This window comes from Chionomys nivalis, chromosome 4 (genome assembly GCF_950005125.1).
Source record: "Chionomys nivalis chromosome 4, mChiNiv1.1, whole genome shotgun sequence".
In the NCBI taxonomy this organism is placed as follows: Eukaryota; Metazoa; Chordata; class Mammalia; order Rodentia; family Cricetidae; genus Chionomys; species Chionomys nivalis.
In genome coordinates, this window is record NC_080089.1 from 73,966,341 (window position 1) to 73,979,320 (window position 12,980).

Below are 12,980 nucleotides of genomic sequence, written 5' to 3' on the forward strand. Positions count from 1 at the left end.
GCTCAAGCTGGCGGGCGGCGCAGGCAAACAGCAGCCGCGGCAGGCGCACGGGCCGCGTTAAGGGAGCCGGGGGCAGCACGATTCTAAGGAGAGGGGCGAGAGGGGGCCGGGCTGGGCAGGCTAGGGGGCACCGCGCTCTCCCAACAGTGCGGATCCTTTTTGGAGATTAATATTAAAAAAAAAAAAAAAAAAGCAGAGGGGAAGGTGGGAGCAAGCGAGAAGGCGAGACACACAGAGAAAGAGAGAGAGACACAGATCCCCACAGTGAGAGAAAGAAAGGCCACAGTCGCCGGCAGCCGATGTGAAGACTGGACTCCGTGTGCCCCTCGCCGCCTCTGCCCGGCCACATCGATGTTGCAGCCCGCTCGCCCGCATCACGATGAACGCGCAGCTGACCATGGAGGCGATCGGCGAGCTGCACGGGGTGAGCCATGAGCCGGTGCCCGCCCCTGCCGACCTGCTGGGCGGCAGCCCTCACGCGCGCAGCTCCGTGGGGCACCGCGGCAGCCACCTGCCTCCGGCGCACCCGCGTTCCATGGGCATGGCGTCCCTGCTGGACGGCGGCAGCGGAGGCAGCGATTACCACCACCACCACCGCGCCCCTGAGCACAGCCTGACTGGCCCCCTGCACCCCACCATGACCATGGCCTGTGAAACTCCCCCAGGTATGAGCATGCCCACCACCTACACCACCTTAACCCCTCTGCAGCCGCTGCCGCCCATCTCCACTGTGTCTGACAAGTTCCCTCACCACCATCACCACCACCATCACCACCACCACCCACACCACCACCAGCGCCTGGCGGGCAACGTGAGTGGTAGTTTCACTCTTATGCGGGATGAGCGCGGGCTAGCCTCCATGAATAACCTCTATACCCCTTACCACAAGGACGTGGCTGGCATGGGCCAGAGCCTCTCGCCCCTCTCTGGCTCCGGTCTGGGCAGCATTCACAACTCCCAGCAAGGGCTTCCCCACTATGCTCATCCCGGAGCGGCTATGCCCACCGACAAGATGCTTACCCCAAATGGCTTTGAAGCCCACCACCCTGCCATGCTCGGTCGCCACGGAGAGCAGCACCTCACGCCCACCTCGGCCGGCATGGTGTCTATCAATGGCCTTCCTCCGCACCATCCCCATGCCCACCTGAATGCCCAGGGTCACGGACAGCTCCTGGGCACAGCCCGGGAGCCCAACCCTTCGGTGACCGGCTCGCAGGTCAGCAATGGAAGTAATTCAGGGCAGATGGAAGAGATCAATACCAAAGAGGTGGCTCAGCGTATCACCACCGAGCTCAAACGTTACAGCATCCCACAGGCCATCTTCGCGCAGAGGGTGCTCTGCCGTTCCCAGGGGACCCTTTCGGACCTGCTGCGAAACCCCAAGCCCTGGAGCAAACTCAAGTCCGGCCGGGAAACCTTCCGGAGAATGTGGAAGTGGCTGCAGGAGCCAGAGTTCCAGCGCATGTCCGCGCTCCGTTTAGCAGGTGAGCCGACGGGCGCGTGGGCGAGATAAGGGACTGAAGGTGGGAGGGAATGAGAGAAGGCTGGGCGCGCTTCGTCCCGCTCCGCCTCCCCTTTCTTTCCTAGACCTGGGAGAGCTAGCTTAGGCAACCGACATTCTCCTCCAGGGGCTCAGTGCTTTGGGCTGTGGGAGGCTTCGAAGACTGAACAAGGCAGCCACCATGGCTTCGGGGTCGCATTTGTGCTCGGGGACAGAACTGCAGGGTTTTGAGCCTCAGGCCGAGAGACTCTTAGAACCTGGTGGAACACTGGTTGTGTGGTTCTCAGAGGAACATAGCGGGTTTAGGAAGGGACGAAGAAAACCTAAAACTAGCTCCGCTTGCACAAGGCACATACCCGGCGCGGGACTGGCGCTGCTCACGCTGCCAGTCAATATTTGGCTGAGCTGCCTGCGGCCACCCACTCTTACCCCATTTTATTGGCACCGCACGTCCGGGGAGCCACACTTCGGTAGGGTGTGTACACAGATTCCAAACTTGGCTTCGCCAGGGTTACCTACCACACATGGGCTGCGCGTATAACCGGCTGTGGAAAGGAGAGGGACAGAGACAGACAGTGACCAGGTCCCCAGGTACTTCCCGTTGAGCCCAGGGATCACCGCTGACAACTCGCTTTTTCGTTTTCGTGATTTTTCATCTAAGTCTCTGTGCTCTTGGGTGCGAGTATGTAAATGTTCCCCAAATCAGCAAGCCGGGCTCCCAGTTCCAAACCCCTAGCAGGCTGTTTGATTTTGATCACTGAAAGTCTCAGCTGCCAAGTGCAGGCACATGCCTGACTCCCGTAGTGGGTCAGGAGACCTAGTGGACAGCTGAGCCCAGATGATGAACCGCACCAGGGATTCAGACACACTCGGCGACCCTTGAAGAGGCGAGAAGAGGGCAGCCTAGTGGCGGACTGTGTTCATGAGACCTGGGTGGAGGTTACCGCGTTGATTGACTCCTGTGTCCAAGTCCCCCCACCCCACCCCCCACCCGGCCTCAAGACACATGCAGCCTCATCTGAGCCCTGCACCCAGGTCTGAGTCTTGGTGAAAAGAAAGGTAAACGCTGGAATGAGGGTTTGTTAATTAACTGATCGTTCTCCATTAATTCGTCCCTAGAGAACGAGAGACAGTCAATCCGCTCTGAGCCGAGGGCACTGAGCCGTTTCACCGACTAAAATCAAAGCATGAGGCCGATCCCCCTCCCCCACCCGGTGCCTACCAATGAGAAGCGGAGGAAAGGCAGGTGCGGACTAGCCTGGGATCCTAGCCCGCGCGGGCTACCCTAGTGTTCCCTGCATCTGGGCTCTAGAGGCCTTCGGTGGTAGGTGCCACGCTGCTTCAGCCTCTGGCCGCCCAGAATTTCCAGGCTAACTCACTCAGTTCTTTGCTCTAAAGTTCCCAAGGCAGGCTAGGGTTATTACTCCCAGGAGTGAGGTGAGGCAAAGGATAAGGCGACCCTGGCCCGACCGAGGGCCGACCGAATGCCTAAGCCTCACGGTTCCACTACGACTTTCTGTGGTGTTGGAGCCCCTGGTGGGCCCATTGAGTCCCCGCGGTGCAGCTGATCTTGCTGCTCTCCCACTGTTCCCTCAGAACCTTCCATAGCACCCTCGCCTGAAGCCAGGGCTCCCGACTTCCAGGCAGGTAGGGAGGGCTCTGAGGCTAGCCTGTGTGGGGCGCGGAAATATGGATAAAAAGGCCGTACTCTCTCGCTAAAGTCCCATCCCACCACTTGGTGAAGACACTCCAGACATCAGCGACACCCCACATGGTCTTCAGTCACACCCTGGAAGGAGGGACTGGTAGGTCCTGTGCTGAGTGCCTCGTCCTGGAAACCTAGCCTGTCTATCCTGTGCAAAGCCCCCTGACTTCCAGATAAGAAAGCTGAGTTGGGGAGGGGCTGGTGCTTGGTGCTGGGGAGCCCAGTGAATGAAGACTAAGTTCTAGAACCTGCACACCAAAGGCATGAGTTGGGTGCTGAGCAGGTGCTCATGGGACCCAGAAGGTCACCAAAGGGTGTCTGTACACTAGGTCCAAATGACTAGCTCTGTTATTCTTGGCTCCAAGCATGTGACCTTTTCCTAGAATGTGTGGAAAGTAGGAGGCTCAAGCTGACACTGATCCCAAGGACACTGGGTGTCCTAAGACGGAGTGGAGCACCACCTCTTTCATTTTTGTTTCTGAAACATAAAGGAGTGAGAAGACTGGAACCTAAGTCTGCCATGAGGGGCAGGGTGCACATGCAAGAAACCCAGAATCATCCACTCTGCCTCGAAAGTCAAGGCCCATTTTTGAGTAACTAAAGAACAGTCAGCCTGGTTGCTGCTGCTTCTTCTTCTTCTTCTTCTTCTTCTTCTTCTTCTTCTTCTTCTTCTTCTTCTTCTTCTTCTTCTTCTTCTTCTTCTTCTCTTCTCCTCCTCCTCCTCCTCCTCCTCCTCCTCCTCCTCCTCCTCTTTCTTCTTCTTCTTCGAAGCTTCTGATCCTTGGGAAGGTGACCGGCAGGCCTCAGTGATGGAGTCTGAGGACTGATAGTCTGAAGCTTTGCCTAGACAGCCGCAGGAACTCAGGGCCGGCTCCCCATCACCAGCCACTGCAGTTTTGCTAGCTGTAGCCCTTAAGACTAAACCCTCATCTTTTCTCAAGCACCTTGTAAGGCCTGACCGAGTTCCCTCACTCTTTGGGGGAAGAGTGGTTTCTTCAGTCGCCTCTCTGGGACCCGCGTTCCAAGCAGCGTGTTTGGAGGGTCAGAGTCCTCTGCACGTGGCAGTATGTTTGGGGAGGCGCCAGAAGAATGTATAAATTACAAGTGCTGATGAAAGACTGGAGGAAATTCTCACCAAATTAACTACCTTTTAAAAATCAATATATGTTGCCTCAACGTAATGCTTGCTGCTGCTCATTAAAACGCAGCGTGACCAGATGCACGCCGCTTCTGGTCCCGAGTGGGGTGGGGAAGCTAAGCTGGGTGCCCCGCCTCTGACATGGGCGTCTATCAAGACAGGAGGAGATTAGCTTCCAATTAAATATTCCAGAAGGCTTTGGCAGCACGGGAAGAGACTGCAAGAGACACCCACAAGTGAGTGCGACTAACACTGTGCACTCACAGAAGGTGGTGTTGGCTCAGGTCCTCAGCCCAGGCAAAGCTGTGTGCTGAGCACTCAGCCCTGCCAGAGGTGAGGAGACCTCCAGAGCCCTACGTGAAGATGGCCTGCTCTTCCGCACCCGGTACTTCGCCCCCTTAGGGTCGGGTATTTGCTCCTTTGTGCTAGAGGCAGATCTAAACTAAGGGCTGGAGGGGGGGTGGTCTACCTGGAAGTAGCCCTGAGAAAGTCTTGCCCAACCCAACCTGGGCCGTGTTTGCTGTGAGTGGCCTTGCGGCCTGGTTGATTGATAACTGGCTCTGCACACGTCCATTTGCTTTTGTGTTAATATTTATCCCGACCAGTGACATTTCAAGTGTCCGGTTCTGCCCCGGCAGCGAGAGCCAGGCAGGAGAGCCAGACTGGCCCCGAAGAACCGAAGTTGTTCAATCCCAGAAGAATTCTGGGTGGAGAGACTGGGGGGGGGGAGTGGACTGGGCATGAGAGATGCCAGGAATGGAAGAGCTCCCGGGCTCCAGAGTGGGAAGGGAAGGCGGCACCACCACACCGATTCCCTGGCGCCCAGCACTGTGACTCTCCCGTGGTGCAGCTGCTCCTAGCCCTCTGCTGCTTAAACAAAGGGCCGGCAGGGCGCGACCGACCGTGTCCGCCTTGGAGGCTGGGGTCAAGGCCTGGGATTGCTTTCTCTCAGCGTGGCTAAGGGATAACCCGTTATCAGAAGGCAACCGAGAGTCCTAGAGCCTCCAGAGATGAATGGTAGGGGTGAACTGGGGTAATCAGAACACACACACACACACACCAAGCGGATGTAAAGTCAAAAGGACTTGGGGACAGTCACCAGAAGGCTCTGAGCGACGTCTTTCTTACAGACTATCTGTCCCCTCGGTGGGACAATAGTTGCCTTTGTGCGTTTTTTGTTGGTGGCAACCGGCATCCCATGAGGAGAGGAAGTGCAGCGAGGTTGATGGGGGCCTGTGGCGATGATTAGCGATTGTAGTTTTTGTACCGGGTTAAGCCTGCTTTCTGAGGCTGAAGGAGACCTGGTGGCTGCGGTGTGGTGATTTTGTGGCCGGCAAAGAAGGACGCCCACCAGAAACAAACCCCATGGCATGTTCAGAAGGTGCCTACCTATCACCCCGACTCCAGGATGCAACCCGGAGATCCTTGGATAATTCGAGTGTTATCCCCAAAGACCCAGGGTCAGCGTCCTGCGATCACTTCAGACCCAGTCGCTTAAAACTACAATAGTACAGGTAGTTCGTAGCAGTAAAGCCTTTCCAAAACCTAAAATGTGACTATCTTTGACGCTTTTTGCCCCCTGCGAGCTCAGCAGAGTCAGGGGTGAACTGGCTTTGCTCTGGGACTTTGGAACCTAGGTTAGCTTTGCTGCAGCTGGGGTGACAGCGCAGAGGACGCTGCGCGCGCCCCCTAGTGGCCGCCTGGCGAGGGGACAGGAGATAGACTTAGGCTGGCCGAGGCTTTGTTTTTAGAGCATTTTAGTCCTAAAGATTTTTTAAGCAGTATTTTGGTAGTAAGAAGGCGTGGAGGAGGAAGAGGATGCCTATCAAAAGCCCCTATCGAGGAAGACACGATTACCTTCCCTACCAATTACACCCCGAACTCTAACCTACCCAGAAAGGGTGACTATTGCGGTTCCATGCCCCGGAATTAAGCTCTCTGACATATTTTTACCTAAGAGGAACGATGAGTGCAGAGGTGACCCTGGCAGTCTGAAGTCGGAAGCTGGGACCAATGTAGTCCGCACAGATTAACAGTTCCTTTGTTTGGCTTGCTTCCCAGCAAACTGGCCAGAGTGAGTCAGAACGCAGCCCCCAGGCCTTAAGCTTGGAAGCCTTTGTTTTCCTCTCCCGTGGGGTGAGTGAAAGCGCTGTCGGAGCCTGCAGGCATGGAACCCTGGCCCAGAGTCAGGACCCTGGACAGATCCCCACCGCCTAGCAGCCTAAGGCTGGACTCCATCTCTAAAGAGGCAACTGGGAAGGTACAGGATTCCACGCTGCAGCAAAGAAACATTAATAGCAAATATTCCGAAGTTTTTGAGAGCGGGAGACCCCTCCAGAATAAACACTGGCCCTGTCGGGTCGTCAAAAAGATCAAAACCGTCGTCAAAGATCAGGGGCTGGTTGGTTTGTCCCCACGTGGCATGACACGTGCACACCAGCATATAAAATCGGAATTTGCGTCCCTGTGGGTGTGACAAGAGTTGGATCATTAAGCTAAAACGTTCAATTCAGTCCCTTTGATCCGTGCTGGGGAAAAATCTATAGTCATCTCTAATCTACCAGGTCTTTAAGGAGGTTGTTACACTAGCTGCTTGATGTCATCATCCTTCCACATCCGTGGCAAATTCAGCGAATCAAACACGCTGGTCCCCAAAGTTCTCCCAAGCAACAGTTCTTACAGAGCATACTGGTAAAAATCCATTCTTGGTTTTCTTGTCAAGAAGAGGAAATATTCAACTCTAATGGCTGTGGGTAATTTAGAAGGAGGTTCCCAGGTGTCTCACTCCTGGGCTTCCATAGCCAGTGGCAGCCACGTCCTTGAAGTGGCAATGCCCAGTGTTCTCTGTAAACTGCATATAATAAAGTATTTAAACACACGCTCGTTTTTGTAACTCAACCCCCCAGTGGCTCAAAAGGGTTTCATTTCAGACCCTAATTAAGTACTAAGATTTCCACACTTTGGTAAAATTGAATGCCCCCCCCAACCAAAGGTTGCTACAGAAAAAGAATCTCATGAAGTTATGTTTGTCATTGAACACATTTATAATACAAATTCAATCCATAGGCATCGCAGATTATTTTCTGTGTGCCGACATTTGAATAAGACCGGTGAGCACCTTCAGAAGATAGCCACATTCTGTCTACATGGAAAATGTCAGTCTCACAGTCCGTGAAGAAGGAAGGTCTTATTTCAAATGTAAATTAGTTTAGTACACAGTCTTCCATTCCTATCTTATCCACTTTACAGGCTTTTATTTTAAAACTATTATATTCCCTCTGATAAAGCCTACTTTCTTGCTGACGTGAAAGGTGACTAGGCCAGCCATGTGACAATGTGACCATTTGATACAAACTTACAATTATTTATCAAGGTCTTAATGTTCTATCTGCTACATAGGTTTCATCCCAAAGATGTTACAATGGAACAAATAGCTTCTAGAACATTTCCATCCCTCTAATGTGTAGATTTAATAAGACAACAGCTGAGCAGAGCCCAACCCTAGAAGACAATTCGTCAGCTCTGTCATACCATTGGAAAGGGAGAGAATTTAAGCTGGTTGTTCACCTTCTGTTTATTACATGCTGCGGTAGACATTGCCATTTAATACTCTGTCTATGCCAATGGCTCATAAGTCTTACTACACATAGAAATCACTTAAAGTCTTAAACAACTAATGTCTGGCTGCAACCCCAGATATTCCAGTCTAATTGAGTGGGGTGTGACCTGGGCTCCCAGGTGACCTTAATGTGCGTGGAGGTCTGGGAATCTATATGGGGTGTAGTAGTTTTCTTTGCTTTCTCCAATGTTCTCTGTAGTAGGTTGAAATAAGCTGTCTCTGGTCACTTCACTGGAGTGTACTGGTGCCCTGGACTCAGTTTCCCCAAGGCACTGGCCAAGCATATTCTCCACCACTGGCTTCTGTGGACAGTTCCAGACCACAGTCAATGCATTCAGAATGTGGATATCTGACACACTATCTCTTCTCTCTCTCTCTCTCTCTCTCTCTCTCGCTCTCGCTCTCGCTCTCGCTCTCGCTCTCGCTCTCTCTCTCTCGATTGGTTTTTGATTTCTTGTTTGTTTGGGTTTTTTTTGTTTTTTGTTTTTTTTTGTTTTTTTTTCCCAAGACAGGATTTCTCTATGTATCCTGTAGACTAGGCTGACTTAGAGCTCACAGAGATCCGCCTGCCTCTGCCTCCTGAGTGCTGGGTTTAAAGGTGTGCACCACCATGGGCCAGCCTAACCTTTAAAGTATCCATTTAACAGGGTCCATGCATCATAAAGCTCTTGAAATTAGAGAATAAATCTTTCTTCTTGGGTTCTCAAGGAAAATTTTTTGAAACATTCTTTCTTCTCAGATGTATAGGCAAGATTTCTTTTAATTGCTCCAAGGAAGCAGTCAGAGTGGTTGCTAACAGACATAAAGCTCCTCTCTCTCTCTCTCTCTCTCTCTCTCTCTCTCTCTCTCTCTCTCTCTCTCTCTCTCCTTGTTCACTTAAACAATTATTGATGGGAAAGGCCCATCTCATTAGATGTGCTCTGCGGGCAAGCTTGGCCCTCTGGGACCCATGCCTGGAGGAAGGCCCAAAGGCCCAAGACCACCCATGCTTCCGAGGCCGATGTTCTCATCTGCCTTGGGCTCTGTTCTACCAACACCTGCCTATTATCCATACATTAAGACTACACATACACACACACACACACACACACACACACACACACAGAGCAAACTGACAGAAAGCTCTGCATGTATGTTGGTGATTGAGAGCAGCTCAGTTTCAGTCAGGCACTCGTGCACCCGCCGCCCTTCATTCTTTGCGTATGTCCCGGGGTACCGAGTATGGACAGTTTCTACCATAAGTCCTTTCTTTTAACATGATGATCGCATAGTCTCTAAGAGAAGCTATCAGAGGAACACAGCAAATGATGAGCTTCTCACTTTTCCTCTTGCCTTTTTAAACAGAGGATTTGGAGGTGGGGGGGTGCTAAATGCGCAAGCGTGTGAAGCACGCCACCTAGTGACAGTGGCGCTCATCGTAGGCATCTTGGTGAGTGGGTGAGGAGCGGCTACCGTGATTCCAGTATTGATGGAGTCACAAAAATCGTTCATTAAGGCAATTTAATCTTTGCTATTAAATGTCCTTTCAATTCATTTGGGGTAATTAAGATGCAGTTAAAGTGATTAAATTCTAATTACTTATGCTAGAGAAAGACATATTTGTCACGCTAATGCTGTTAGACGAAGGACTCAGAAAGAAAGTTAACGTTTACTTCCAATGATGCAGCTGGAAAAATCAGTTCCTCTTTTCATCATCAATCTGGCGAGCGGGGTGATTATGTAATGGCACTCCATGCTCATTAAATAGGAGAAGTGCTGATTAAAATGGCTGCCAGGAGGAAAACTTGAGCAAGAAGTAACGCAGTATGGTATAGTCAGCACTCTTGGGCAAAATCAGTAGGTGTTCTTTCCCTCCAAGCCCTCGCCCCAAAGTAATGAACACCTACTGAGCTTTATTCTATCATTGAAAGGGGGGTGGCACACAGAAGGCTTTTATTATCAAACCAAAGACATTGTTGAATGTAAACATTCGCCCCGAAAAAGAAGGCAGCAGTATCTTATGTAGCCTAGACCAGTCTTGAACTCACTGTGTAACCAAGGATGCCCTTGAACTTCTCATCCTCCTGTCTCCACTTCCTGAGTGCTGGGGTATGCCACCATGCCCAGTTTATGCAGCGCTGAGGATCCAATCCATGTCCTTTAAGCGTTTGAGGCAAGCACACCACCCAGTCAGCGCCATCTCCAGCCCTAAAGAAATGTTCTTAAAAGGAGAATGGCTCCTTGGAGTAGAGAGGAACGAGGCGGGTGAGCAGGAGTGGGGAAGCAGAGAATTCCCATGGTAAACATGAGCGAGCATTTCCCCTGTAGGCTGCAGGAGCCGCTTCCTGTGCAGATTCATAGCGCTTCCCTAAGTGCTGAACCTCCCCTCCCCAGCTGGACTCTTTTCTCTGTAGTGAGGGAGTCAGAGTCGCCTGCACTGGGTTACAAGCATGGTCAATTATTATGCTCACTCTGAAGAGCACTAAGCATCTCCTCCAAATTGGTCCCTTTTCAATGAGTTTTCCGTGTCCCATTGTAAAGTAGTCTCACATTATAAAGCAGAAGTTCACTGAGACTGTCCTGCCATAACCTCAAGGCCCCCAGCCTCCTAGGATAACTTTATTATGTTCATAAAAGAGAGTTGAATCGAAACTTAAGAATTTGAAGTTTGCTTCTCTCTCTCTCTCTCTCTCTCTCTCTCTCTCTCTCTCTCTCTCTCTCCTTTTAAGGAGGTGCCTTTACATTTTCCTGAGAACGTTATCCAAGAATAAGAATCATCAATAAGTTAATTGGGGATTATTTTATTTTCCTCAAGAGACCCGTGTCTCTTAGTACAGTTAACTTTGCATATTGAAACCATAACTGAGGTTGTCTCTTTCTTCCGCTCATCCCATTGAATATCACTCCAGTGCACACCATAAGCAAAGAAGTGTGCATTACCAAATTCATCAGTCATTAAAGTTAAACAATTACCTTTAAAAATAGATAGATTATTTGAATATTTAAGATCATTATGAATCAATGTCATGCTGCCTTTTTAATATAATATTTTATTCATTCTTTGAGAAATTCATCCATGACATCATGCTGTCTTAAATTACTAAAAGTATGCAACTCTGGATTAAGAATCAAGTACCCTAGGGAGAGGTTCATGCAGTAATTAGTTCTTAGACCTTGTCAAGTAATTTAACCTTTCTGAGCCTCCATCCCCTTAAGTGTAAAATGAAGGATTTGGCCTTCAAGTTCCTTCCAGGTCTCATTTTGCCGTTGATTGCCTCCTATCATGACTGTGGGACCATGGCAAAGCCCAGTGGACACCTTTATCTCTTATCTCCATTTAGTGTCCTGTCCACCTATATTAGGATTAGACAAGATGTGGGGCACGGTACTCAATCTGGATGGTAGTCTCTGGCTCACCTCTCTCTTCAGGTGCTCGGGAGCTAACAGCCCATGCAGTCAAGAGCATTGTCTCTTGGCACAGAAGTGCTGCAGTGTAAGATTCTACTGCCTGTGTTCCAGGGAGACAAGCTGACAGGGATAACATGGATTTTCATGAACACATATACACTACCTATATATTACCATGGGAGTGTAAATTAGCATCTTTGCTAAACAGATTTGTTGTCATCATATAACCATGGGTCCACACGCGTCTAGTAATTCCACTCTTTGTGTAATTCTAAACTCACAGCATTCCTGGAAATGTGAAAAGACAGTTGCTGGAACTTTTACTCTGAAGAGAAAAAAAAACAGAACAGTCCAATGTAAGGTGTGCACATATGAAGCAGAACGTTCTTACATAATGCAAAACTCAAAAGCAAGCAAGGCTAAACAACTATGTCTAGAGATTTGTGGATATGTGATGCAAACTAATTTTTAAACATAGATAAGATAGAAGATAAATAGGTGGATGGGTAAATAGATAGGTATGTAGATGGTAGAGAGAAGATGGTAAATGAATGATAGACAATAAATGATAGGTGGATAGATGATAGATAGATAGATAGATAGATAGATAGATAGATAGATAGATAGATAGATAGATAGATAAACAATAGAAGATAGATAGATAGATAGATAGATAGATAGATAGATAGATAGATAAACAATAGAAGATAGATAGATAGATGGATAGATAGATAGATAGATAGATAGATAGATAGATAGATAGATAGATAGATAGATGATAGATAGACAATAGAAGATAGACAGATAGATAGATAGATAGATAGATAGATAGATAGATAGATAGATAGATAGATAGATGATAGACAATAGAAGATAGATAGATAGATAGATAGATAGATAGATAGATAGATAGATAATAGAAGATAGATAGATAGATAGATAGATAGACAGACAGACAATAGAAGATAGATAGATGATAGATAGATAGATAGATAGATAGATAGATAGATAGATAGACAATAGAAGATAGATAGATAGATAGATAGATAGATAGATAGATAGATAGATAGATAGATAGATAAACAATAGAAGATAGATAGATAGACAGACAGACAGACAGACAGACAGACAGACAGACAATGGGCATAGATGTAGCTTAGCAGTGGAGTGCTTATTCAAGCACTTGGTTGTATCCCTGGCATCACAAAAAGAGAAACAAATTCCCTATGTCTTTATACAACAGAGGTGTTCAAATTCTCCTGTTGTGTTGTTGGGTGCTGGATGAGTTTAAGAGCTCATTTTGGGGCTGGAGAGATGGCTCAGAAATTAGGAGCACTGGCTGCTCTTCCAGAGGTCCTGAGTTCAATTCCCAGCAACCACATGGTGACTCACAGCCGTCTATAATGAGATCTGGCACCCTCTTCTGGCATGCATGCAGACATACATGCCGTTAGAACACTGTATACATAATAAATAAATAAATCTTTTTTTAAAAAGATCTCATTTTGTAACCTTTTCAGATTCTATATACATGATACATAGTCTTTTGAAAACACTATTAAATAGTTTAAACATTGAGGAGGAAGAAGGTGGTTTGGGGAGTTTGTTTGGGGTTGTTTTTTGGTCTGAC

The 12,980-nt window shown here is 49.0% G+C and overlaps 1 protein-coding gene across 1 annotated transcript in view; it reads left to right on the top strand.

Moving 5' to 3' along the window:
* The first annotated feature begins 379 nt into the window (after positions 1-379).
* The window catches only part of Onecut1 (one cut homeobox 1), a 28,369-nt gene continuing 15,768 nt past the window's right edge, over positions 380-12,980 (top strand). Inside the window, exon 1 of the mRNA XM_057768785.1 lies at positions 380-1,484. Coding sequence (XP_057624768.1) covers positions 380-1,484 — 1,105 coding nt within the window. The remainder of the gene's footprint in view (positions 1,485-12,980) is intronic.